Genomic DNA, 24771 nt, shown 5'->3' with positions numbered 1-24771 from the left:
TAATAAGGATTTTAATTTGGCAACCGGGACATCTCTGTCTGCAGACGAGGTACAATAAATAGCAAAGTGTTCATTGCCTCCAGGACTGATCAATAAAAATATATTCAATATTTTTGGCAGACACACTGCAGTGAAGGAAGCCAGAGGAGAATCTTTAATGTAAATCAGTACTACACCACCTGTCATAGCGGTCCAAAGTTAGGGCCAAAATCTGAGATCGGTTCAGTCCAAGATAAAAATGTCTGGGCAGCATTCATGCTCCATTATGTGCAGGTAGTCTGGTTTTGTGATGTTTGTTTTTCAAATCATTCAGTGTGTGAGCTTAGTCTGGTTCTTGGAGAGATGTCACTGTTTCTGTTATCTGTGATCAGTGTGTCCAAATCAGGCTCTAATCCTGATGTCATCAGCGATCGTGGCTCAAGAGTTGGGAGTTCGCCTTGTAATCGGAAGGTCCCAGCTCGGTCGTTGTGTCCTTGGGCAAGACACTTGCCCAAGTACCCGTTGCCTACTGATGGTGGTCAGAGGGCCCGGTGGCGCCAGTGTCCGGCAGCCTGGTCTCTGTCAGTGTGCCCCAGGGTGGCTGTGGCTACAATGTAGCTGCCATCACCAGTGTGTGAATGGGTGGATGACTGGATATGTGCTATGTGCGCTTTGGGGTACTTAGGGACTAGAAAAACGCTATACAAATACAGGCCATTTACCATTTACCATCAGAAAACAGCCGATCTGTGAATCTGTACATATATCTGTGAAAGACTGAGATTGCTTGCCTTCAACATTTCTGAGCCTTGACAGTTTCGGTCCATCTGCTGAAAAAGAAAATAAAGTTTGTCTATGAAACTGAATCAGAGAGAACAACATCAATACAGCCATGGATCCTCTCTGACATCACAGCAGGCTTTACATGCGTGTCTGTTTGCAAACAGTTATACAAATGCATGAAAGAGTCCGGTGAATCAAATCAGAGGATCATTTATTGTAGCAGAGAAAAGAGAAAAGGCCACAAAGGATCTTCGGTGTCAGGGTTTAGAAATCCAGAGCTTAATGATGCAGAAACTGAAGGGAAACAGTGAGGGGAAGAAGTTGTTTTTGCAGGATTCACAGGAAAACATGAGAGCTGAGTCTCATGAGTAGACACACTGGATTAAACAATTCACCGATCATAACAGAGAAGCTCGGCAGCAAACTGTGAATCCACCGAGCATTTTCTGTTACGCTGTCAGAAGTCTGACGCTGCAGCAAACTTATTCAAAATCAAAGTTCAATATGAGTCGTATTTCAGTTCCTCCACACCAGCAGGTGGCGGTAAACCACCTATTGACATTTGTCAACGTCAGAAAACAGGAGGAGGAAGGAGCGGTCCGGCTTCGTCCGGCAGGAGTTTCTCTCGTTTTGTGGCTCATCTAAAGGTAAGCAGCGACCTAAATTTAGTCTGAGCTCAGTTAATCCCGAGTTTAGCTCCTGAAGAGGTCTTCTGCTCCTCGGTGCTGCCGCTGTTCTGCATTAACTGCTGATAGTCAGACTGTTGTGTGGGAGGCGCCCACAAAGCAGAAAAATACAAATAATACAAATAATAATTAAAGAAAACACCGAATATTTCGTCTTTAAAATGCATTTATTCGCTTTTCGTTTTTAACGCCACACAACAGTCCGCCATCGCGCTGTTTGTCTCAGAAAAGTCTCTTTCGAGCCGCAAAGCTACAGCCCGACGTAGGTGTCCGCGCAGATGCCTGTTTAGAAATTAGCCAGCGTCCATAAACTGGTCGGTTCTTTCCAGTATTCTTGTTTTGACGATGGTCAGCTCTGCACCTAAAGAGACAGAACCTGTGCCTGCTATCTGCAGAGACCAGCTGGAGGTTTAAGAGGAGCTTGGTTACACGACTGTAGTGCCAAAAAGTGATTTCCAATGTTTCTGTGTGTTGTTATGTGTAATATCTTTACCTATGTTGTTAAATAGACTTCAGTGAACAGGGTTTACAAAGGGGTTCTATATAAATTTAAAAAATGACCTGTTTTTCAAGTATCTTTATAACTCTTTGTTGTTGTACTTACATATCATTTATGAGGGATACATTTAGCATATGTTTCACATGTGTCACATAACACACATAACTAGTTATTTATAGCAGTTTAAATACAAGCAATCAGTTTTTGGCAAATACCGGAAATCAGGGTTTGGCAGACGAGCACAAGCGGCAGGAGAGACGAGACAAAATAAAATACGTAACAGTGGTACAGAAACACACTTCTGTAACCGTGGTGGAATACAATCGTTTTAAAAACGGAGGCACACCTGTGCTCAGGGTGAAGGTGGAGGGTGTTGGTTCCCCAGCCCTGCACTTTGGGGTCTGTTAGTCAGAAAGTGAAGCATCCAGTTGGTGGACAGTATAGAGTTGATTGATGGTCAGCTTAGAGGAGAAGGTGGTATTCTAATGAGCTGTAATGAATAAATAGCATTCAGACGTAAATGCTTCTTCCTATTTGAGTCCAGTGATGATGAGGGTGGGGTCAAAATGGGGTAACTTTGTGACAAAGTTGGACAGCTTTTGTTCTAAAGGTTTGGAGAGAGTCTGTCTGTCTGTGTGTGTCTGCATTCACTTTGTTCCTCTAACAGAAAATCAATGTGCAGATGTTGATTCCTGCAGTGACTGTTGTTCTTCATCCTGCAGCTGCTGGAACAAATCACTCCTTCTAATGTTTTCTATTTAGAAGATTATTTTTATTTTCTCTGCTTCTTTTTGTCAGGCATCAAAATGATGTCCTAATCCTTAAAGTTCTGTTTTTGTGTCCCAGCAGGAGAAGAGTCTGACGGAGAAGCCGAGGAACATTTTTAGCCGTCAGGACTCAACTCAGTCACTACAGAGGAAACAATGAGCTCGACACAAAACGTGAGAAAAATATCTCAGTATATCACAGTACTGTGCGCAAGTCTCAAGCCTCATTTCTTCATATTTTGCTTCCAAGCACCCAGACGTTCTTGTAGTTTTATTGTGATCTTGAGCATTTCGTGTAATATCTGAACGCAAAAACGTAAATTAAAACATAACAGAAAAGTGGTCCAATGCAGACTCCAGTGAGGAAAGCTCGGCGGTCACAAGTCTGCTACAACTATGCATTGTCATTTGAGAAAAGTTCAGCTGGAGGATGATTGAAGAACATTAGAATAGTTCCCAGTTAGATCCGAGCAATATTTTTCCCTGAAATTCTCATCCCTGAAATTCTCATCCCTTATTACTAGGGACAGTCCAGAGTCATTTCTTAGTCGACTAAACAAGGAAAAAATATTAGACTGACTAATCTAAAACTAAGAAACATTTAGATATTAAGTTAAATTTAAAAAAGTCAAAAACTAATAACAAGCCATCGATCACATTCTTCAACAATAAATCCAGCAGTTTAACTGTGACGCACCTCGCATCATTCATTATGACTATTACACATTATACTCCAGACAGACAACGACATACCGATGTTAGATATGATGTGAAAACACATCACTGCCAAAGATGTTCACGTATCACTAAAACACGACGAACTAATATCCGAAAAATGAATAAACCGAGACTGAAAAGTACAGCGCATTGTGCCATGCGTTATGAATGATGGACCTGGTTTCAAAGTTTATGATGACCACTTTGATAAAAATTAAAATCTAAAATAACAAAACGATTAAAACTCCTCCAGCTTATCGATTCAAAAATGGAACCATTCCCAGGTTGGCCAGTAGGTGGCCTCCTCCCAGATGTGCCCAGCTGGAACACCTTTCGATGTGGAGGAGTCACGGCTCTGCTCTGAACTGCTCCTGGATCACTGAACTCACATCCACCTTTTGGATAAAACTCATTTCTGTCGCTTGTATCTGTGATCTCATTCTGATAGTGTTAAAAAAAGGAGGAGACTTAGATTAAACAGATTAGATTAACCCTTTAAAACCGGTCGGAGTGGGCACGCTCTGTTTTGCGCAACTATTTTTAAATCCCTGTAGAACCGGAACCACGTGAGCTAGCACAATAATGTTTTTTGCATATGAAACCGGAGGAGTTGTACTTACATCTTATGCCATCAGCTTGTCCTCGGTCACAGTTTCCTTCCACATATAACTTTGCAAAAACTGCATAAAAAGCACTTGCAGCAACAAAAACATAATATTCCAGAAACACGCTTTGCTGATCCGATCAGCTGTTTGTATCACTTCCTACATTGGAATAGACGTCAGCGCGAACTATCGCATGTCCTCCATGACCTGCCTGAAACCGGAAGTGACGTCATTTTTGCGGAAATGTTGTTTTGTTTTTTTTACCATCGGGGCCTCATGAGCCTATACTGGTGTTTTTAAAAGTTATCTTTGACTTTATGACTTTCTGTGTCGTTTCTGGGATGCTTAGGACTCATATTGCACTGCTGGAAATAGTTTATTTTGATGCATATGCTGCTTTTTTGCAAATTTGCATTATAATATTTATTTTCGGTTTTCCTGCAGTGTATAAAAAGTGGTGTATTTCAAAAACAAAACTATGAAGACACTCAAAATAAATTTCCTGTGGTGGGAAACTATTTTGTGCAACTTTTTTGTATTTACAGTTTTGAGGGATAAGCCTCTTAAATTTCTCTAACTAGAAATATATGTTAAAAAACAAAAACAATTTTCAATTTTTTTGTAGTTTATTGCACTTTTTTGCAATTTATGTAATTACTATGCACTTAATGCAGACATATTATTAAAATTTAGGCTGTAATGGTTGTATTGATGTATATCAACTTGAAATGCTCCCAAAAATGGCTCCACAGCATGTAAAAATATAATATAAGCTCTGGCGGACTTGGTTCTATGGTAGGTCTTAAAGGGTTAAGTGACTAATAAGTCTGGTACCGAGTGGTGACAACAATCGGTACTCATTGCCCATATTGTAATTAGCATTGCTGCCAAATGCACATTCTTGTTTCAGCATCAGGTGTACAAGGATCTATTATTAGAAAGAGTCTGAAGTTTAGCTTAGGTTGAATCGGTGACCTTTAACTGGCCGTCAGCATGAAAGGTTGTCTGTTTGTATGTGTTAGCCCTGCAGTAGATTAGTGGCGTTTCCACAATATACCCCTTAATTCTCCACCACAACCCTGTTGTTGATAATCGCGTTTCCCTCATTACCTCATTTTAAATCTCTGTCACTGCAGGACCAACATGAAGCAGGAAGTCAGCGCTCTCAGGAGGCCGACAAACCTCACAGAAGAAAGGGAGAGAGAAAATCCAGCTGTGATGAGTGTGGGAAGTCTTTCACACACATGAGTAGCCTAAAAAGACACCTTGTCTTCCACAGTGACATTAAACCATACAGCTGTGATCAGTGTGGGAAGAGTTTCACCCAGAAAAGCAGCTTGAGCATGCATAAATTCATCCACAGCATTAAACCATACAGGTGCGACGTGTGTGGAAGGTCTTATACTCGATCTGGACATTTAAAAAGTCATCAAGTCATCCACAATAGATTCAAACCATTCAAGTGTGACTTGTGTGAAAAGTCTTATACTCAAGCTGGACATTTAAAAAATCACAAAGTCATCCACAGTGGAGTGAAACCATTCAGGTGTGACTTGTGTGGAAAGTCTTTCACTGAGATGAAGAGCCTAAAACGACACGAAGTCTTCCACACCGGAGCTAAACCATTCAGCTGTGATCAGTGTGGGAAGTGTTTCACCCGCAAAGAAGGCTTGGAAAACCACAAGCTCATCCACAGCGGAGTTAAACCATACAGCTGTGATCAGTGTGGCAGAGCTTTTACTTGCAGGAAAAATTTATGGATTCATCAAATTACCCACTCTGGAATAAAGCTATACAGCTGTGACGTTTGTGGAAAAACGTTTAGTCATCTGGGGAGCCGAAATAAACATCTGCGCATTCACACCGGGCAGGATGTGTGCTGCTGTGATCTTTGTGGCAAACGCTTTGTTACATACAGCAACTTACAAATCCACAAACTTACCCACACTGAGGAGAGACCTTATAAATGTGAGCTGTGTGATAAGGCTTACAAAGCTCCAAATTCCCTGAAAGTGCACCAGAAGAGTCACACCAGAAAGAGACTGTACAAGTGCAGTTACTGTGACGTAAGTTGTTGGGTTTTTTTTTAATCTTGTCGTTTTAGGCTGTTTGTTTGGACGACGGCTCAGTAAACTGTATTATGTAATGCACGTAAATGCAGGACTGGGCAATTCGGACATTGTTGTTTTCACAGTCATTATAGAAGTAAATGGTCGCTCATTTGTAGTCTAAAGTTGATATTGCAGTATTTAAGATTGTGTTGGTTTCAGTATTATTATTTCTGCTCAGGTGTATATACAATACAGATTATTTAAGTATCATAAAATAAAGTTTAGGCCACAGTGTTATTAAAGTATTTGTTTGGACTAATATGTTAGTGTTAGTGTAATATTGCAGTTGTATTAGATTGATATTCATCAGTATTGTTGGATTATTAGTATTATACTATTGTATTACCAGTGTTGGGGAGTAACGGAATACATGTACCGCCGTTACGTATTTAAAATACAAAATATGAGTAACTGTATTCCGTTACAGTTACCGTTTAAAAAGGTGGTATTTAGAATACAGTTACTTTGTTGAAATAAATGGATTACACGGCGGTACTTTCCTGTTTCATATTGTGGCGGGTCAGGACTGTTTGGGTTTTGTTTGACAGCTACGTTCTGTTGTTCCAGGCAGCGTTGCGGTTGCCATGGTTACAGGGTGACGCTCTCTCTCTGCGTGTTTCCTGGGTGAGAGAGCGCCTGTTGTTGTTGTGCTAAGCTAACAGGCAGAATGCTACAGGTATAGCTCTAAAGAATGTAGCATCATGGGCAGTGTAGTCCGTGCTGCAGGGAGAATGGACTGCCATACCCGTTATGTGTCTGTGAGCGAGGGAGGGAGAAAAAGGAAAAGTACGAGCTGTCACGGAGCAGAAACGGGAGCTGGAAGCATGTAAATATAATAATAACCACTGCAGCCAAGAAGAGAGCCTGACGAGCCCAGTTGTAAGTAAGCTATTAAGACTCGACTGTACACCGTGTTCGTGTTTTCCTCCAAAAACAATAAGTTCTGTTGGAGCAGCCTTTCAACGCCTCTCTCTGTCTCTGCTAGCAAAGTTGACCCAGACAACAAAGTAAAGCTAGTTTTCAGCTACGAGCCGACACGAACCCACCGTATTAGCCAGAGGTCCCTTTACTACGGTTCAGAGCCGCGGACCTTCAGTAACAGTAATAAATCACAGCAATAGTACATTCATGTAGTTGTAAACAGCATGATAATATATTAAGTAATCCAAAGTATTCAGAATACGTTACTCTCATTGAGTAACGTAACGGAATACGTTACAGAATACATTTTGGGGCATGTAATCTGTAATCTGTAATGGAATACATTTTAAAAGTAACCTTCCCAACACTGTGTATTACTATTGTAGTAACTGATTGGACTTGAAGTATTTTGGTGGTAGTATTGAAGCACTGGTGTGGCAGGACTGTAAATTACATTAGTACTGTGTTGCAGTGATATTTGGTGGTAGTACGGTACAGTGGTACTGTAGTAGTGTTGTGGTATTATTGTAGTATTATGTGCAGGTACTATAGTATTAAATTAGTGTTGTTACAGTGTTGTGGGACAGAGATGCTCTTTATTTCAGGAGACGTTCAGGATACAAATGTTGAGGGATTCTCTGACTTACACTGTCTTTGTGTCTTTGTTTAGAGGCAGAGCGACACAGATGGATCCAGTTCTCAGCCCTGTTGTCACTGTGGTGCTGTGAAACCGTTTTGTTGTGACCTTTGTGGAAAAGCTTACAAGAAGAAAAAAGGCCTGATATGGCATCAGCGTAGACACACTGGACAAAGACTGAACTACTGCAAACAGTGTGGGAAAGGCTTCCCCACTCCAAGTGCATTAAAGCAACATGAACTCTTCCACAATGGTGTGAGAGAGCACGTCTGTGACCAGTGCGGGTCATCCTTCATCACTACAGGTGACCTTAAAGTGCATAAACGCGTCCACACAGGAGAGAAACCATACAAGTGCAGCCACTGTAACAAAAGCTTCTCACATTCAAGTAATCGTAACATTCACGAACGTGCACACGAGGAGGAGAACTACATGGTTTATCAGCATGATCTTGCAGAACTGAAAACACTGGATCACAATGAATCTGAAGAGACAGAAAGATCCTCTTCTGGCTTCAGGGTCAGACTTAAAAACCTTGAGATCAGGCTCCACAGAGTTCAGACGGAGTCTCCTGTAAAGAGTGCAGCTGATGTCACACTTGGATCTGATGAGGTAGCTCTGAACCCTGGATCTTAAATTAAATTTCGGCTGAAAACGGCATATCCAATGATTGAGCATGCATCCAGACACTACTGTCTGTACTTTATTCTATTTCTGTTGCTTGTGGGTCTCAGTGAAGATGTCCACGAATGCCTCATGTTCACCAAACTAACTAATACTAAACCTAAGGATATTTCGTCTGTATTGTTATTGTTGTTATTGTTATTAAGTGCTCTATGGCAGAGAAGAGGGCTCCACTGAGGGCGGTGAAGGCTTCCCAGCAGCGTCCCCGCCACAGCAGACACGCACACCGACTGTTCTTCCTTTTACCACACTGTAAACCTGCTTCTTCTTATCCTGTAAATACTCTATCTGGAAGTTGAGTGCAGAGCTCACTCGATGTAAATGCATGTGCTGGAATGACAATAAACACCTTAAACCCATGAATGTGCCTCTGTCTGCTCTGACACTCTTCAGTAAGCAGTGTTTTTGCACGAGTGGAACGTTTGATTCCAGCTGGAGACACAAATCCTTTCACGCAGAACAACTTTAGTGTTACACTAATACTTTTTTTCTAAAGATCAATGCTCATAAAAAACTATATTTAAATAATCAAAGTAAGTTTAACCTCCTAAGACCCGAACTCTTCAATGGCATGCATTTTTGATTTCTCTTTAATGTTGGGGCTGATTGGATCCGATGAATGTAAAAACAAAGAATCACCAGATTGACTCTTTTTTTTACCTGATTTTTGTTTCTAAGAAAAATGAGAGCCACATATGAGGATATTTGTTTAAAATTTTGATAAAAACAGTGGCAGTATGTCCTCGTAAGTGGATATCAGGCCCTTGTAGTGCAAAATTTAGTATTTTGACCCAAAATGTGATGTCCAGATATGTGGACAGGAGGGCCTAGGTAGGAGGTTAATGTTCACTGTATTGCAAAATAAGCAGCTACTCACAAACATTGAATCTCACTTCATAGCCGTTCTGTTCAAATGACAGCCTCATTAATGAGGTGACAGCCCACCCGGTGGTTCTCCACTCTTATATGACCTGTATGATTCAACACTATAACAACACATTGGGCAACAACACAGTGGACTTTCGGAGAACCCAGTCCGTCCCGTGCACATCAGCCACGATGCAGGACAGGAGAGAGGATCAACAGTGCTCATCTACCTGTACAGGTACAAGGTCAGGAAATATCTCTGCAGAGTTCTCACATCCCGGATATAAACTGTTTAAACTTGGGTGTCTTTTGCATGCAGAAGAGCATAGCAACAGGATCTAATTCAAACTTGATTGTCTACCTGGGATGTACTCTTTGTAGTCCATCTTCAGAACTTTGTAGTTTTCACACAGCAGCTTGACATTATTAATCGACTCTCTGAGCACTGACTTTTCATTTCCTAACTCCTGTGTTATTGTAGGGTTTACCTTACAATATAAAGCGCCTTGGGGCGACTGTTGTTGTGATTTGGTGCTGTGTAAATAAAATTGAACTGAATTGAATTATCAACTTTCTTTGACATCTTTGCTTCTTCCCAGGTGATTAACTGCGATTTTCTACCATGAACCACGTGGGTCTCTGCTCCCTGATCTGTTTCCTGTGTTTGGAAAGAGTTCCAGCTTCATCACGGAGTTTCTCTCGGTTTGTGGGCTCATCTAAAGGTAAGCACCGAGCTAACTTTACTGTGAGTTCAGTTCATGTTGAGTTTAGCTCCTGAATGAGGTCTTCTGCTGCTCTCCTCGGTGTCTGTTCACAGTTTATTGTGAACACGTTGAGAGAAGAGTGAGAGAGTGTTTGGAGAAAAACACCAACTAATCATTAGCTCAGCATGCTGGGAGAAGTTGGAGCAGAAAAGTCTTTATCGGGGTTACAATAAGCTTCCATCTGCTGGGGATTAACAAATAATGAGTCTCTATAGATGTTTTGTAATGTGAGTTTATTGTATCCTTGAATCAACAATACAGTCAGTTTGAGATGCTGTTTACAGGCATGCGGGTTTCACATGAGGAGAACAAAGGCAAACTTTATATAACACCGCTCCACATCTGTCTCTGCTTAAACAGCTGCAGCCAGTTTCCTTCATCATATTGAGCAGCCAGACAACACGAAAATATACTCCTAATGAGCACTCTGGTTGTTCGTGTGAAAAGCCGATTCTGAATTCACAGTTGTGATCAGTAGTTCACATCCACTCATCATGAGCATGAGTTTCATGGTAGTTTTGGGCTCTGACTCCTTTGAACTGTTTCATATTTCACATATATTTCATATTTCTAATTTTAGAGATGTTGCGCAAATGGAAGAAAGCAGTCTTACATATTTGTTTAATATGTGCATTGAAGGACATATCCTGGTCAAAAATGACTCCAAGGTTCCTCACAGCGTTACTGGAGGCCAAGGTAATGCCATCCAGAGTAAGAATCTGGTTAGATACCATATTTCTAAGATTTTCAGGGCCGAGTACAATAACCTCAGTTTGATCTGAATTAAGAAGCAGAAAGTTATCGGCCATCCAGGTCTTTAGGTCTTTAAGACATTCCTGCAGTTTAACTAATTGGTGTGTGTTATCTGGCTTCATAGATAGATAAAGCTGGGTGTCAACTGCATAGCAGTGTAAATGTATGCTATGTCTTCTAATGATGCTGCCCAAGGGAAGCATGTATAATGTAAACAGAATTGGTCCTAGCACTGAACCCTGTGGAACTCCATAATTAACCTCAGTGTGTGAAGAGGACTCTCCATTTACATGCACAAACTGGAGTCTATTAGATAGATATGATACAAACCACTGCAGTGCAGTACCGGTAATACCTACAGCATGTTCTAATCGCTCTAATAGGATATTATGGTCAACAGTATCGAATGCTGCACTAAGGTCAAGAAGGACAAGCACAGAGATGAGTCCACTGTCAGAGGCCATAAGAAGATCATTTGTAACCTTCACTAAAGCTGTTTCTGTGCTGTGATGAACTCTGAAACCTGACTGAAACTCTTCAAAGAAACCATTCCTCTGCAGATTATTTGTTAGCCGTTTGACAACTACTCTTTCAAGGATTTTTGATATGAAAGGAAGGTTGGAGATTGGCCTATAATTAGCTAAGACTGCTGGGTCTAGAGATGCTTTTTGAGTAAAGGTTTAACTACAGCCAGCTTGAAGGCCTGTGGTACATAGCCGATTATTAGAGATAGGTTGATCATATTTAAGGTCGAAGAATTAATTAATGGCAGGACTTCTTTGAGCAGTTTTGTAGGAATGGGGTCTAAAAGAAACGCTGATGGTTTGGAGGAAGTAATTATTGAAGTTAACTCAGAAAGATTGATTGGAGAAAAAGAGTCTAACTTAACATCAATGGAACTAAGAGTAGCTGTAGATAATATTAGATCTGTGGGATGATTATTGGTAATTTTTTCTCTAATGATAAAAATTTTATTTGTGAAGAAGTTCATGAAGTCATCACTAGTTAACGTTAAAGGGATGGTTGGCTCAACAGAGCTCTGACTTTTTGTCAGCCTGGCTACAGTGCTGAAGAGAAACCTGGGGTTGTTCTTATTTTCTTCAATCAGTGACGAATAGTAAGATGTTCTGGCTTTGCCGAGGTCTTTCTTATAAAGCAGCAAACTATTTCTCCAGGCTATATGATGATCCTCTAAATTTGTGACACGCCATTTCCTCTCCAGCTTACGAGTAATCTGCTTTAGGCTACGTGTTTGAGAATTATACCACGGAGTCAGGTGTACTTCTTATTTGAGGCCTTAGTTTTCACAGGAGCTACAGTATCCAGAGTCGTACGTAGTGAGGAGGTAAAATTATTAACAAGATAATCGACCTCTGCTGGGGTAGCGTTCAGATAGCTGCTCTGCTCTGTGTTGGTACAGGGCATTGAAGATGATAACAGTGGGTGGATTATATTCTTAAACTTAGTTACAGCGCTTTCAGAAAGACATCTACTTTGATAAAGTCTACTCTCCACTGCTGTGTAATCAATTATTGTAAATGTAAATGTTATCAGGAAATGACAGGAGAAGGTTTTCAGGAAACACTGTTAGATGTTCAGTTTCTATGCCATATGTTAAAACAAGATCTAGAGTGTGATTAAAGTGGTGGGTGGGTTCTTTTACATTTTGAGAGAAACCAATTGAGTCTAATAACAGATTAAATGCCATGTTGAGGCTGTCATTTTTAGCATCTACATGGATGTTAAAATCACCCACAATAATTATTTTATCTGAGCTCAGAACTAAATCAGATAAAAAGTCTGAGAAATCAGACAGAAACTCTGTGTAAGGCCCAGGTGGACGATAGATGATAACAAGTAAGACTGGTTTCTGAGTTTTACAGCTGGGGTGGACGAGGCTAAGCGTCAGGCTTTCAAATGAATTAAAAGTCTGTCTGGGTCTTTGGTTGATTAATAGGCTGGTGTGAAAAATTGCTGCCACACCGCCACCTCGGCCTGTGCTTCGAGATTTCTGGTAGTTAGAATGACTTGGGGGTGTTGATTCATTTAAACTAACATAATCATCCTGCTGCAACCAGGTTTCTGTAAGGCAGAGTAAATTGATTTGTTGATCAATTATGAAGTCATGTACTAACAGAGACTTGGAGGACAGAGACCTAATATTTAATAATAATAATTTACTGTTTTACTCTTTGGTTCAGATGTGGATACTGTATTGTTCTTTCTTTGTGATTTTTTTATGTTTAAGTTGTTTGTTGCTGGTTTTTAGTTAGTTTTTTGTCTTTTTGGGAGCTGACACAGTCTCTATGGAGATGGGTTTTTTGGGGGGTAGCAGGAGAGAAGCTGCAGAGAGGCGTGTAAGACTGCAACTTAAGTCTTCATACTGTTTACAAAAACTGGGCGGTATCACAATTGGTAACATCATTACTACATAGTTAAATTGGGGAGCTATAATCATTTTTACAATATTTATTTTGCCCCACAATGATCTACAAATACGTCCTCAGGAGGATGCAGCCCATGAATTTGGACACCCCCATCGAGTGCGGGAGGGTATATGAGCATGCAGCGTTTAAAGCGTGGAAGTGCTGACCTTACTTTGAGTTTGATTCCATAAAAAGTGACAAAAACATTAGCGTCCTATGTTCACTGCGTGGGAAGAAAGCTTCTTTTTACAACAAAAACCCCCCCCCTAACCTTCCGAGCAAGCAAAAAGTACGCTACCAGGGAATGGGAAATTCACAGAGAAACTCGTGGATTCTTCCACTGACCGCTGCGGCACAGCTGCACCAGGGCAAACATCCGCCTGCTATACAGGTGAAAATAGAGCAAAAGGACCGCTAGTCTTTGATTGTATTTATTTTCTGCTGTGTTTTACTTGCATCTATTTGAAAGACTGAGTGTAAACACAAAAAACTATTTTATTTTATGTGCTGGAATGTGCAGACAATTGGTTTAAATGTCAAACAAATTTCCTCCAGTCAGAGAATGTTGCATAGAATTTAATTTTTGCTTGATGCATGAAGTTAAAAAATTAAAACTAATAAAACAAGTTTTAAAAAGAGACTTTTTTTCCATTTGATTACATTTTGTATGATGGATTATGCAGAAAAAGTAGAACTGGGATGAAAGACCTATCGCTTTATTACCTAATCGGGTTGTAAATCATGTTTTTAAAAAGTAACAACATAACTAAGTAACTAATTACTTTTGAAAATAAGTAATCAGTAAAGTAATGGGATTACTTTTGGGGGAAGTAATCAGTAATTAGTTACTGATTACTTTTTTCAAGTAACTTGACCAACACTGAAAATGACATGATGAATTCAAGGTTGTAGAAACCAAAGTAGCTCAAACCAGACATTTAAAATATCTTAATTATAAAAACCTTTATTCTGATGGTGTGGCCATAAGTTTGCTCCCTGATGAAGGCTTGTAAGGCAGGGGTGGGGAACTCCAGGTCTCGAGATCCGGTGTCCTGCAGGTTTTAGATGTGTCCTTGATCAAACACAGCTGATTGAAATGGCTTAATGACCTCCTCAGTATGTCTTGAAGTTCTCCAGAGGCCTGGTAATGACCTAATCATTTGATTCAGGTGTGGTGACCCAGGGTGAGATCTAAAACCTGCAGGACGCCGTCCCTCGAGGCCTGGTGTTCCCTATCTCTGTTGTAAGGTGAAGCACACTAAGAGGGTAAACATGAACTTCCAAAGAACACCTCCAACAAGAACACTAAATGCACTAAAATACAGGAAGCTCTCCTTATTCAAAGTTTATGTTTAAGGCCAAAGTTGTGGTCCCCAAGTCAAACTGGAACCAGCTAACCACTCCAGCTATGATGCAAATAAATGCCAGTTCACCAGTCAGCTGCTACAGACTGAACAACTGTCATAACAATTTGCATATTAATGATCATGAAACTGTTTCCACAGCTTACTGTCAGGTCCTGGTGCCAATTAGAGTCATTACACAACTGCCTTTTTAAGGCTTGGGAAACCTGCAGTCATCCTACACTGAAGAGGACATGACAGATGAGTGATAAAACGCGCCTCCTACTGAAAACGCTGCGTCTAGATGAACAGAATCAACTTTTTGGTGCAACAGTTTATTTCCAGAGTGGACTACATTTGGACTACAAACTGGGATTCCTGCTGCAGTTCTTGTTGGCGTGCGTACGTTCATGACGGTTACGTTTATCTGACCGGGAAAACCTTTTGTTACAGTGTCTGCACTTGTATGGTTTCTCTCCTGTGTGGACACGTTTATGCACTTTAAGCTGATCTGCAGTGGTGAAGGATGACCCACACTGGTCACAGAGGTGCTCTTTAACCCCACTGTGGATGAGTTCATGGCGTTTTAGTTTATCTGGTGTGGGGAAGCCTTTCCCGCATTCTTCGCAATAATGCAATTTGTGTCCAGTATGTCGCCGATGGTGCATCATTAGGTTTGTTTGCCAGTTGAAAGTTTTTCCACAAAGGTCACAACGAAACGGTTTCCCACCACCACAGTGATGACAGGGTTGAGAACTGGATCCATCTGTGTCGCTCTGCTTCTAAACAAAGACACAAAGACAGTGTAAGTCAGGGAATTCCTTCAACATTTTAATCCTGAACCAGGCTTGAAATAAAGAGCATCTCTGCCAACATCCAATTACATTTTATTATATCTGATTTATTTTATTAAAAAACAAGAAAGTTTTCTTTGAAGCAAACTATAAAGAAATAAGGGGAGACATGAGACTTCTGCAATGTAGTATAAACTTTGGCATTACAAAAGTATAACAAACTCAAGTTAAAAGTCATAGCTGAAATTTAACTAATTGCTCACATGTACTTTAATGAGGAGTGTTGATCCAAAAAGGCTAAAATTACAAGAAAAACATTATAATACATACCTCACAGTAACTGCACTTGTAGAGTTTCTGTCTGGTGTGAATCTGTTGGTGGACTTTTACAGAACTCTGTGCTTTAAAAGTCTTCTCACACAGGTCACATTTATAAGGTCTCTCCTCGGTGTGGGTAAACCTGTGGATTTGTAGTTGTTTGTATCTTACAAACAGTTTGCCGCACTGTTCACAGCAATAAACGTCCTGTCCGGTGTGAATACGCTGATGTTTATTTCGATTTTCTATGTGGCTGAAAGTTTTTTCACAGATGTCACAGCTGTATGCCTTGATACCAGAGTGGGAAACCTGATGTTTCCTTAAGCTACTACTTTGAGTAAAAGCTCTGCCACACTGATCACAGCTGTAAGGTTTAACTCCTCTGTGGATGAGCTTATGCTTTACCAAGCCTTCTTTCCGGGTGAAACCCTTTCCACATTCATCACAGCTGTACGCTTTAACTCCACTGTGAATGACCTGATGTGCTTTTAAGTTTCCAGGCTGGGTAAAAGAATTCCCACACAAGTCACATCTGAACGGTCTCTCTCCCGTGTGGATGACTTCATGTCTTTCTAGAAAATACTTCCGAGTAAAAGTCATCCCACACTCATCACAGCTGTATGTTTTCTCTCCCTTTCTTCTGTGAGGTTTGTCAGCCTCCTGAGATCGCTGACTTCTCGCTCCATGTTGGTCCTGCAGTGACAGAGATACAAACATTGAGTGAAATCCAGTCAAACATAAACTTTAAACTTCGTCCATTAATACTAGTTTTAAACATGAGATTGGAGCATGGCAGTCACCAAACACCTTGTAGGACGTGTTTTTAAAATAACCCATATTTTAATAGTTTACATTTATTTAATGTTTATTGTCTGTGAAGGTTCTCAGTCATCCAGGTCATTGTAGTCTAAGGAGCTTGGAAGGAAAACGTCTGGACTTCTTTAGGTTGCCTGAAGATGTTTCACCTGTCATCAAAGAAGCTTCTTCAGTTCTAGGGTCAACTGGTGTAGAGTCCCAGATGATGTCCCCCTGATGATCCTCTACCTAATCACATGAGCCAAGATGTGAAAACGGGTGTGGGTCACAATCAGCCAGGGTTTCGAGTGAGCTCATTGTGACTCCTAGCCCCACCCTGTCATGTGATTTCCTGACACCCTAAACCAGTTCTTTGCCCACTTTGACCAACAGAACAGGGACACCATCACCCTTCCTGCTGTTTCAGAGAGGGACGACATCCCTATCCAGCTGGAGCAGCATCAGGTCAGAGCCACACTGCACAGAGTCAACGCAAGGAAAGCAGATGGTCCAGAAGGTGTAGCAGGTAGAGTGCTTAAAGCATGTGCAGACCAACTAGCAGAGGTTTTCACCACCATCTTCCACCTCTCACTGCTACAGTCTGTATTACCATCCTGCGACGAGACCAAGACCAAGGAGATGGAAATCGACTTCAGATGAAGAAAGCGATCTGAGCACTCTACCCTCTACATCAGGGGTGACGAACTCCAGGCCTCGAGGGCCGGTGTCCTGCAGGTTTTAGATCTTGCCCTGGGTCAACACACCTGAATCAAATGATTAGTTAATTACCAGGCTTCTGTAGAACTGCAAGACATGTTGGGAGGTAATTTAGCCATTTAAAATCAGCTGTGTTGAATCAAGGACACATGTAAAATCTGCAGGACACCGGCCCTCGAGGCCTGGAGTTCAACACCTGTGCTCTACATTGATGGAGAGGAGGTAGAAAGGTTAGAAAGCTTTAAGTTTCTCAGAGTTCACATCTTAACATACGTTACCTGGTCCACAAACATTTCCCACTTCCTCAGTAAGCTGTGTCAAGCCCAAATACCCGAAATACTGCTAATTAAGTTCTACCGCTGCACCATCGAGAGCCTTCTGACTTACTGCTGTAAACTCTGGTCCAGCTGCTGTAATATGGAGGACAAGGGGAACTTGCAGCAGGTGGTGAGGGCGGCAGAGCGGACAGTTGGCATTAACTGCCCACTCTGCCCGAGCCCGAGGGCAGCTGTGGCTACAACTGTAGCAATGTGGCAATGAAGAGATGCCAAACTGTGTTTCATTCTTCTGGTAACAGTGGCAGATAGGGCTGCCACAAACGATTATTTTGATAGTCGACTAGTCACCGATTATTTTTGCGATTAGTCGACTAATCAGATCATCATCCATTGGACGTAAAAGTACAGCTTATTGCACCAGCAGCATCTGCTCTTATATAACTATCATTAGCTTACAGCTTTAAGTGTTTAAGGTATGTGCTAACTAAAAATAAAGACAAGATGATAGTTTATTACATTTTAATGAAATTTGCAGATTGTTTCGGTGAAGTTTAATAAACTCCTTGCTATCTAAAATATAACAGGACACCGGAGTAAATTCTCGAGCATCTCACACTTCTGATAATCAGCTGTCTGCTTGACGTTTATTCAGCTGTGTAAAAACTATAACTTTAATCTCAGCCAAACAGATTTACTCAGGAACAAATAAAACACTAAAAAAAGCCAAACAATAACATTTTTAAGTTATCTAAGTGACTCATATATCATGTTTAACCTGAGTAGCGAAAGACGGCGATGGGTTTGAAAACGATGTGCCGGGAGTCCGGTGTTCTCACGGCTCTAGTGAGCCTAGCCCCCGGCTAGCTATCGAGCTAGTGGCTAACAGACGTCTCCGAAAACGTCGGAGCGCTTTTGAAAATATGTGGTGTCTTGATAAACTGAGCAGATATTTGAGGTTTACACAGCTACATTCTCGCCTGAAAATATGTTAAACGTTTATTTTGTGACTCAGAAAGAATAATAAGAGTAATATTAAAACTAACTAGCTGCCGCCATTGTTGGAAACTGAGCTGGGCTGCGCTATGAATTCTGGGACAGAGGTACTTCTTCTTCGGGGTTTAACGGCAGCTGGCATCCTTGTACATGCAGTGCTGCCATCTTCTGTTTCAGTCCGTTATTACACTCTTAAATCCTACTACTTATTCCTGCGTCTTTTGTGATCTTACAAAGCTTCAAACGACGTCGACTATTAAATCAGTTGTCGACGATTTTGATAGTCGACTAATCGTGGCAGCCCTAGTGGCAGCAAAGACTTATCTTATTTTATCTTTAGAACAGAAGATAAGACAGAGAAGAACAAAGACGGCTGTAGAAGAAAGCTGTCCCGTTCGTTGGAAAAATAATTTATTGTACTTAAAAAAAATGTGGTTTCGATATGAATTTTGTTTCAGTATGCAGATACGCATATGCAAATGTGATACTTTCATTTTTTAAAATCTTGTCTTCAGTGATTTCTTAGTGTGAACGTAGATTCTGAAGGAGCACAGGACAAAAATAGGCTAAAGCTGCTGCTGACTGCTTTCTTTATTAACCCAGCAGCTGATGAAGTGGACACAGTTACAGTAACTGTAATATTTTCCTCACCATCACTGTTGAGCTCATCATTTCCTCTGTAGTGGCTGAGCTGAGTCCAAACAGCTGAAAATGTTCCTCCGCTGCTCCATCAGACTCTTCTCCTCCTGCTGATCAGCTGGGACACAAAACAGATGTTTGTTAGACTCCACTGAAAGCTCAGAGTGTCTCACGTGTTCATCAGACAACACAGAGTGGAATTCGTGTGACACCTGAGTGTTGTGATATCAGGTAACTTCAGGAGAAACTTGACAGGTGCCCAATACTGTGAAATATTTCATTTTTCATCAAGCAATTTTGAGTGAATCATGTTCAAGACACCATCATAGACCGATAGACACGTTTTTGAATGAATCAGACACCAAACCAGTCTAAAGCCTTGGACAGGGAGTCCTTTCACAGCCAGCATCCATCAAAGCACGCTCAGCTGCAGAGATGAGAAACAGGAGCGGAGTAAGAGTGACCTTCATTGAGCTGACGTGACTGAACAGAGCCTCCCTCTCTCAGGCTTACTCCCAGTACGCTCAGCGAGAGAGACATTAAACAGAACCTATAAAAATGTTGGTTTATCATTTATTATTTCACTAATAAATACAATTATCTTCTGTCACAGGGGTGTCCTATCCCAGCTACGATGGGGCGAGAGACGTGGTACACCCTGGACAGCTGCCCAGCCTGTCGCAGGGCTAACACAGAGACAGACGCCCTTTTAGCCGTGAACTCCTTTGCAAACATAATTGGACATCCACAATAACGCACAGCTATGATAGAATAAAACCTGCTGTCCATTCTGCTGCCATTATGCATTAAAGAGCAGCTGCATGACATTCAGGTGATATGTGATATGCCTCAAGTGACTCCAATGGAGCCCAAAGCAGCAGCATCGCTTCCATGAAAATCTTTGGTCGGAAAAACCAGGAGGGGATGTTAATCAAAGCTCCTGATCAAAAACTGGAATGTGAAGAAAAGTGATCTTTGCAGCTGCTCCATGAATCTACAGAAAAGCTACAGATGTTACTTGAAAACATGCAGATGAACTTTTAATTTAGTCTGTTTGCCAAAAATGGGATTTCCAGGATTTGCCAAAAACGACTGCAGGAACGTAAACTGTTATAAATCTGTCACCAATATGTAGGGCTGCTCAATTAATTGAATTTTAATCTCGATTACGATCTGGGCTTGAAAAATGAAAAATTATCTTTGCTGATAATCTAGTTTCATCTTTTTGTGTTGGAGATGGAGCTGTTTATATGGGATTCATTTGAATGTGTTTAATTCATGTAAACATTCATAAGTGAAAAGCATCCATGATTGTGTTGTTCAGTCTTGATGTTCAAAAATTCTTGTTTTTGATCATTAAAAAAAGTGACCGAGACGATTATTAGCCCCTCCCTCCTGCTTTACTCTCGCGCTGCTCCGTGTGGCGAATCGAGCGCACCTCTCTGCATTTCGAACACGTGTCACAACAATTAAGAGCAGCGGTCTCCAACCTTTTTTGCGCCACGGACCGGTTTATGCCCGACAATATTTTCATGGACCGGCCTTTAAGGTGTCGCGGATAAATACAACAAAATAAAACTGGTACCGAAAAAAAGAAGATTTATTCATAACACACGTGAAAAGACCCAGGAAAACCGAGTAAACGATAAAAACGATAACAAAATAACGCTGAAAACCGATAAAAACCCTGAAAACTATACATTTCACACCTGAGCCTCAACTCTCGCGGCCCGGTACCAAACGACTCACGGACCGGTACCGGTCCGAGGCCCGGGGGTTGGGGACCGCTGATTAAGAGGACCGAGGGAAGCTCGGAAAGCTGAGCAGAAGTTATTTGGAGAGGAGAGTGACTGCTGTTGGTTGAAAAGAGGTAAAAACTTGAGTGGTGTGGAAACATTATGGGTTCATGAGTCAGACGTGGATCAAGTAGACACAGTGTGTAAACTTTGCTACAGTGTCGTAGCTGCACCGCAGAGCAACACTGCAAAGTTCACTAAACATAGATGTTTACATTTTTCATTTATTTCTCATATTGCAAACATTTGCACTGTTATCAGTATTTGCACTATTTTATATTATTTTTGACAATCTTTAAAGTCATTATTCAACACATTGTTATTGTTAAATAAATATCGTCAAATAATCGAGATCTCAGTGAAAATAATCATGATTATCATTTTTGCCATAATCGAGCAGCCCTACCAATGTGTCAAACAGACCTGTTGTGACTAAGCCAGACAGAAAATTCCTATTACAAGAAGAAGCAACCAGTCAGTGTTATACATCCTTTATGTATCTGTGAGAAGTCTCGCTGACATGAAAAATCTCAGATAATCTGAAGAGGAGGGCAGCAAAAATACAGCATCCCAGCTCTATAAACATACTTCAATGACCAAAAGGACTACATCGATTACAATGTAGGTGTAATAACACAGAGCCTTAAAAGCACTTGCAAACCAGGTGATTTCTTTATTTTATATAGAAGCTCTGTTCATTAAAGTCTATTTACAGATAGAAGTAAAGATATTAGACATAAAAACTCACAGAAACACCTGAAATCATTGTCGCATATGATCAGTGTCTAACAGAGGCAGGATGAGCAAACACTCGGTCTGTAGAAAGTAGCGGAACATAGACAACAACAGACGGAAGCAGAGGCGGGTTCTCTCTCTCTTTCTGCTGGTATGAGTCAGTGTCTCTTACCCATCAGCCTCTGTCAGTGAACGCATCTTCTATGTTAGTCTGTACAACCCACAACAAACGCAACAATGACGTGTACACGCCCGTGTGTGCCCGCCTGTCATAAACAGCAGCGGCAGCATCAAAGTCAGGCCCAGCCCGTTTGGTGCACCAAACAGCTGCAGCAGGCTGAGCTAACGATTAGCTGGTGTTAGCTGGTATTAGCTAATGAATAAACTGTGAACAGACACCGAGGAGAGCAGCAGAAGACCTCATTCAGGAGCTAAACTCAACATGAACTGAACTCACAGTAAAGTTAGCTCGGTGCTTACCTTTAGATGAGAGAAACTCGGTTTGTGATCCAGCTGCAGCTCTTAGCCTCTTCCTGTTCCTCTTTACATGCAGTTTACAATGAATAGGTGCATTATCGCCACCAACTGGTGTGGAGAAACTAATGTGATTGAAGTTTGATCTATGTGAGGTTTTTACTCATTTTCAGATTTCTGACCTTTTCTGTTTTAAACTGTTCTCTTTAATCCGGTGCGTCGTGTGAGAGTCTCCTCTCTTCCAATTTATCCTGCATTGTTTTGAATCCTGAAAAAAAAAACCTCTCTGCAGGCAGGGATAGCGCGGATGATCTGATATCGTCGTGTTGGTGTTGTTCCCAGATCATCATGAAAATGTTGTTCCAGGTTCAACATTGCAAGTGACCAATCACATTATTGTGACGTTATTCTTTTGCGCACCAACCCATTCGTGCATTTATGAAATTCCAATGTTGCAAGGACAATATCAATTCTGCTTAGCGTTTATTAAAGGGTTAGGGTCCGTTAATCGGCGGACAAAGGCGGTTTCTCGCAGCTTAAGTACAGTTTTTTGTTTTACGACGGTTTTTCCCGAAGTCGCAAAAGTATGACATCACAACATTCTGATTGGTCACTTGCAATGTTGATCCTGGAACAACCTTTAGTATGATGATCTGGGAACAACACCAAAACGAGGATATCAGATCGTGCAGGATAGCTCAGTAGGTAGAGTGGTGGCCCCACGATCGGATGATTGCAGGTTCAATTCCCCTGAACAGCTACCCTGAGGTACCCCTGAGCAAGGTACCATCCCTACACACTGCCCCCCGGGCGCCCAATGGCTGCCCACTGCTTCACTGAGTGAATGGGTTAAAATGCAGAGAGGGATTTCCCCACGGGGATCAATAAAGTAAACTTTCTTTAAACCCTCTTCCCCCCTCGCTGTTGACCTGTTTAAGCCGTCTCTTCCAGAGTTAATGAGCCAGTATCCAGGAGAACATCGTGTTCTATCTCTGTTTAAATGTCTGTTCTGTATTCTGAATGAGATCCCTTCTCCTTACAGACAATAACTATCACTGAGCTTTTTCTCTGTCCTAAGCTACAATAAATGACTCTCTGATTTCATTGACTCTTTGCTGGATTTGTATAAATATGAACATTAGTGCTGATCGATGTCCACCTGCCCATCTTCTCCACAATCACCTCTACCTAAACATTTAAACATTACATTTAGCACTTGCTTGTTTTAATTTCTTAATTACTGAGTACACGTTCTGTGTATGGACCATTTTATGCTCTCATTAAACCAGTGGTATATATATATATATATATATATATAGACACACACACCAGTACCCGCCTTATTAGCGACATTAAAGTACAGTAGTATAGGCCTATTTAACACCACCTTATTTATTTTAACTGTCATAAACAAGATGTGACAAGTGATCATAATAACAACTGAACTGCAGTAAAACATTCACAGAAGGTGGGACATCCAATGTTTAAGTGATGACGTATGAACCCTGCTTCCAACACTACTCTGCTTTTGTGGTTTATCATGTTTTAATGCTTTGTATCTTGTTCTATTTAATCTGAACAAGCCCCTAAAACCACTCTTGTTTTTTATACCGCTAATCATTTTCAAGCTCACTTTTTAAAACCTTACCATTACCTACAGCCCAGCCCATTGAGCAGTATATTAATGATGTTACGGGTTCAGATATTGAGGGTGAGCACAAAAACAATAATGGTCCAGAAGAGCTTCGGTCAAACGATGATTTTAATGAACACACGCGTGGGGAGATGAACACTGCCCACAGACAGCATCGATCTCCGCCCAATAATACACAAACGGTTGTTTTATACCATCAGGGTTTGTTTATGACGCCCCCTCATGCGTCAAACAGATACAATTCATGCATAAGTTTCAAAAACAACAAATGTTCTGTTGACGACTTTCGACACATTTAAAAGGACATCTTCTCCGTCTCGAGGCCAGGTGCTTCCTATTAATCTTCTAACTCTCGCTTATCTCCTGTGATCTGCACACACTTTAATGGTGTGTAATATGATACTATGGTTAATATAATATGCCTGGCCATGGAGCACTGAGCCTGCTGTGTGTGTCTGTCTCTGGCCCTTCATCCATTATTGTGGGGAAAAAAACAGTGTTGAAACCAAGAGTGAAAGTGAGATTTATTAAAATAGATATTTGCATATTGACCAACACAGCAGCGAGTTTTCACACAGCATTGATACCAAAAAGGGAAAATATCACCTCTTTTATCTCCATGTGGATACAATCTTTGTCTGTTGTAATGGTGGGGAGTTTTCTTCTCACAGTCACTAGGCATAACAAAGACAGACAAAGTGCCGAATGACCATGAAAACATCTGCATTGGGTTTTTTTGTTGTTGTTGTTTTTTAATCTCCACACACACTAGATGATGTTAGAAGCTAAATCAGATGAAACACAGATTTTCCACCACATTCAAATAAAAAGAGGTGTTTCCCATAATATTTGGACATCATGGATCTAGTGAGAATCACTTACTAATAATAATAATAATGGATTGCATTTATATAGCGCTTTTCAGGGCCCTCAAAGCACTTTACAATTTCACTATTCATTCACACACTGGTGGAGGCAGCTACAGTTGTAGCCACAGCTGCCCTGGGGGAGACTGACAGAAGCGAGGCTGCCATAT

General features: G+C 41.1%; 1 protein-coding gene across 2 annotated transcripts; it reads left to right on the top strand.

Moving 5' to 3' along the window:
- Nucleotides 1-1303: 1303 nt before the first annotated feature.
- LOC146511890 (uncharacterized) lies at nucleotides 1304-12695 on the top strand. 2 transcript variants are annotated; one of them, XM_085171754.1, is made up of 4 exons: nucleotides 1304-1409; nucleotides 2794-2888; nucleotides 5173-6102; nucleotides 7739-12695. In XM_085171754.1, exons 2-4 carry the CDS (start codon nucleotides 2871-2873, stop codon nucleotides 8339-8341), a joined length of 1551 nt encoding a protein of 516 aa, XP_085027880.1. In that variant the 5' UTR covers nucleotides 1304-1409; nucleotides 2794-2870; the 3' UTR covers nucleotides 8342-12695. The 2 variants fall into 2 exon arrangements, with proteins under 2 accessions (XP_085027880.1, XP_085027881.1); XM_085171755.1 differs by having other exon boundaries at nucleotides 1327-1409; nucleotides 2797-2888.
- The last annotated feature ends 12076 nt before the right edge of the window (nucleotides 12696-24771 follow it).

Source organism: Neolamprologus multifasciatus, chromosome 9, assembly GCF_963576455.1.
Source record: "Neolamprologus multifasciatus chromosome 9, fNeoMul1.2, whole genome shotgun sequence".
Lineage (NCBI taxonomy): Eukaryota > Metazoa > Chordata > Actinopteri > Cichliformes > Cichlidae > Neolamprologus > Neolamprologus multifasciatus.
This window is presented reverse-complemented; position numbering and strand designations above follow the sequence as displayed.

Bases quoted from the DNA above. Each gene is read 5' to 3' on its own strand.
- LOC146511890 (XM_085171754.1), top strand. The intron at 6,103-7,738 runs GTAAGTTGTTGG...GTCTTTGTTTAG, and splicing joins ACAAGTGCAGTTACTGTGAC to AGGCAGAGCGACACAGATGG.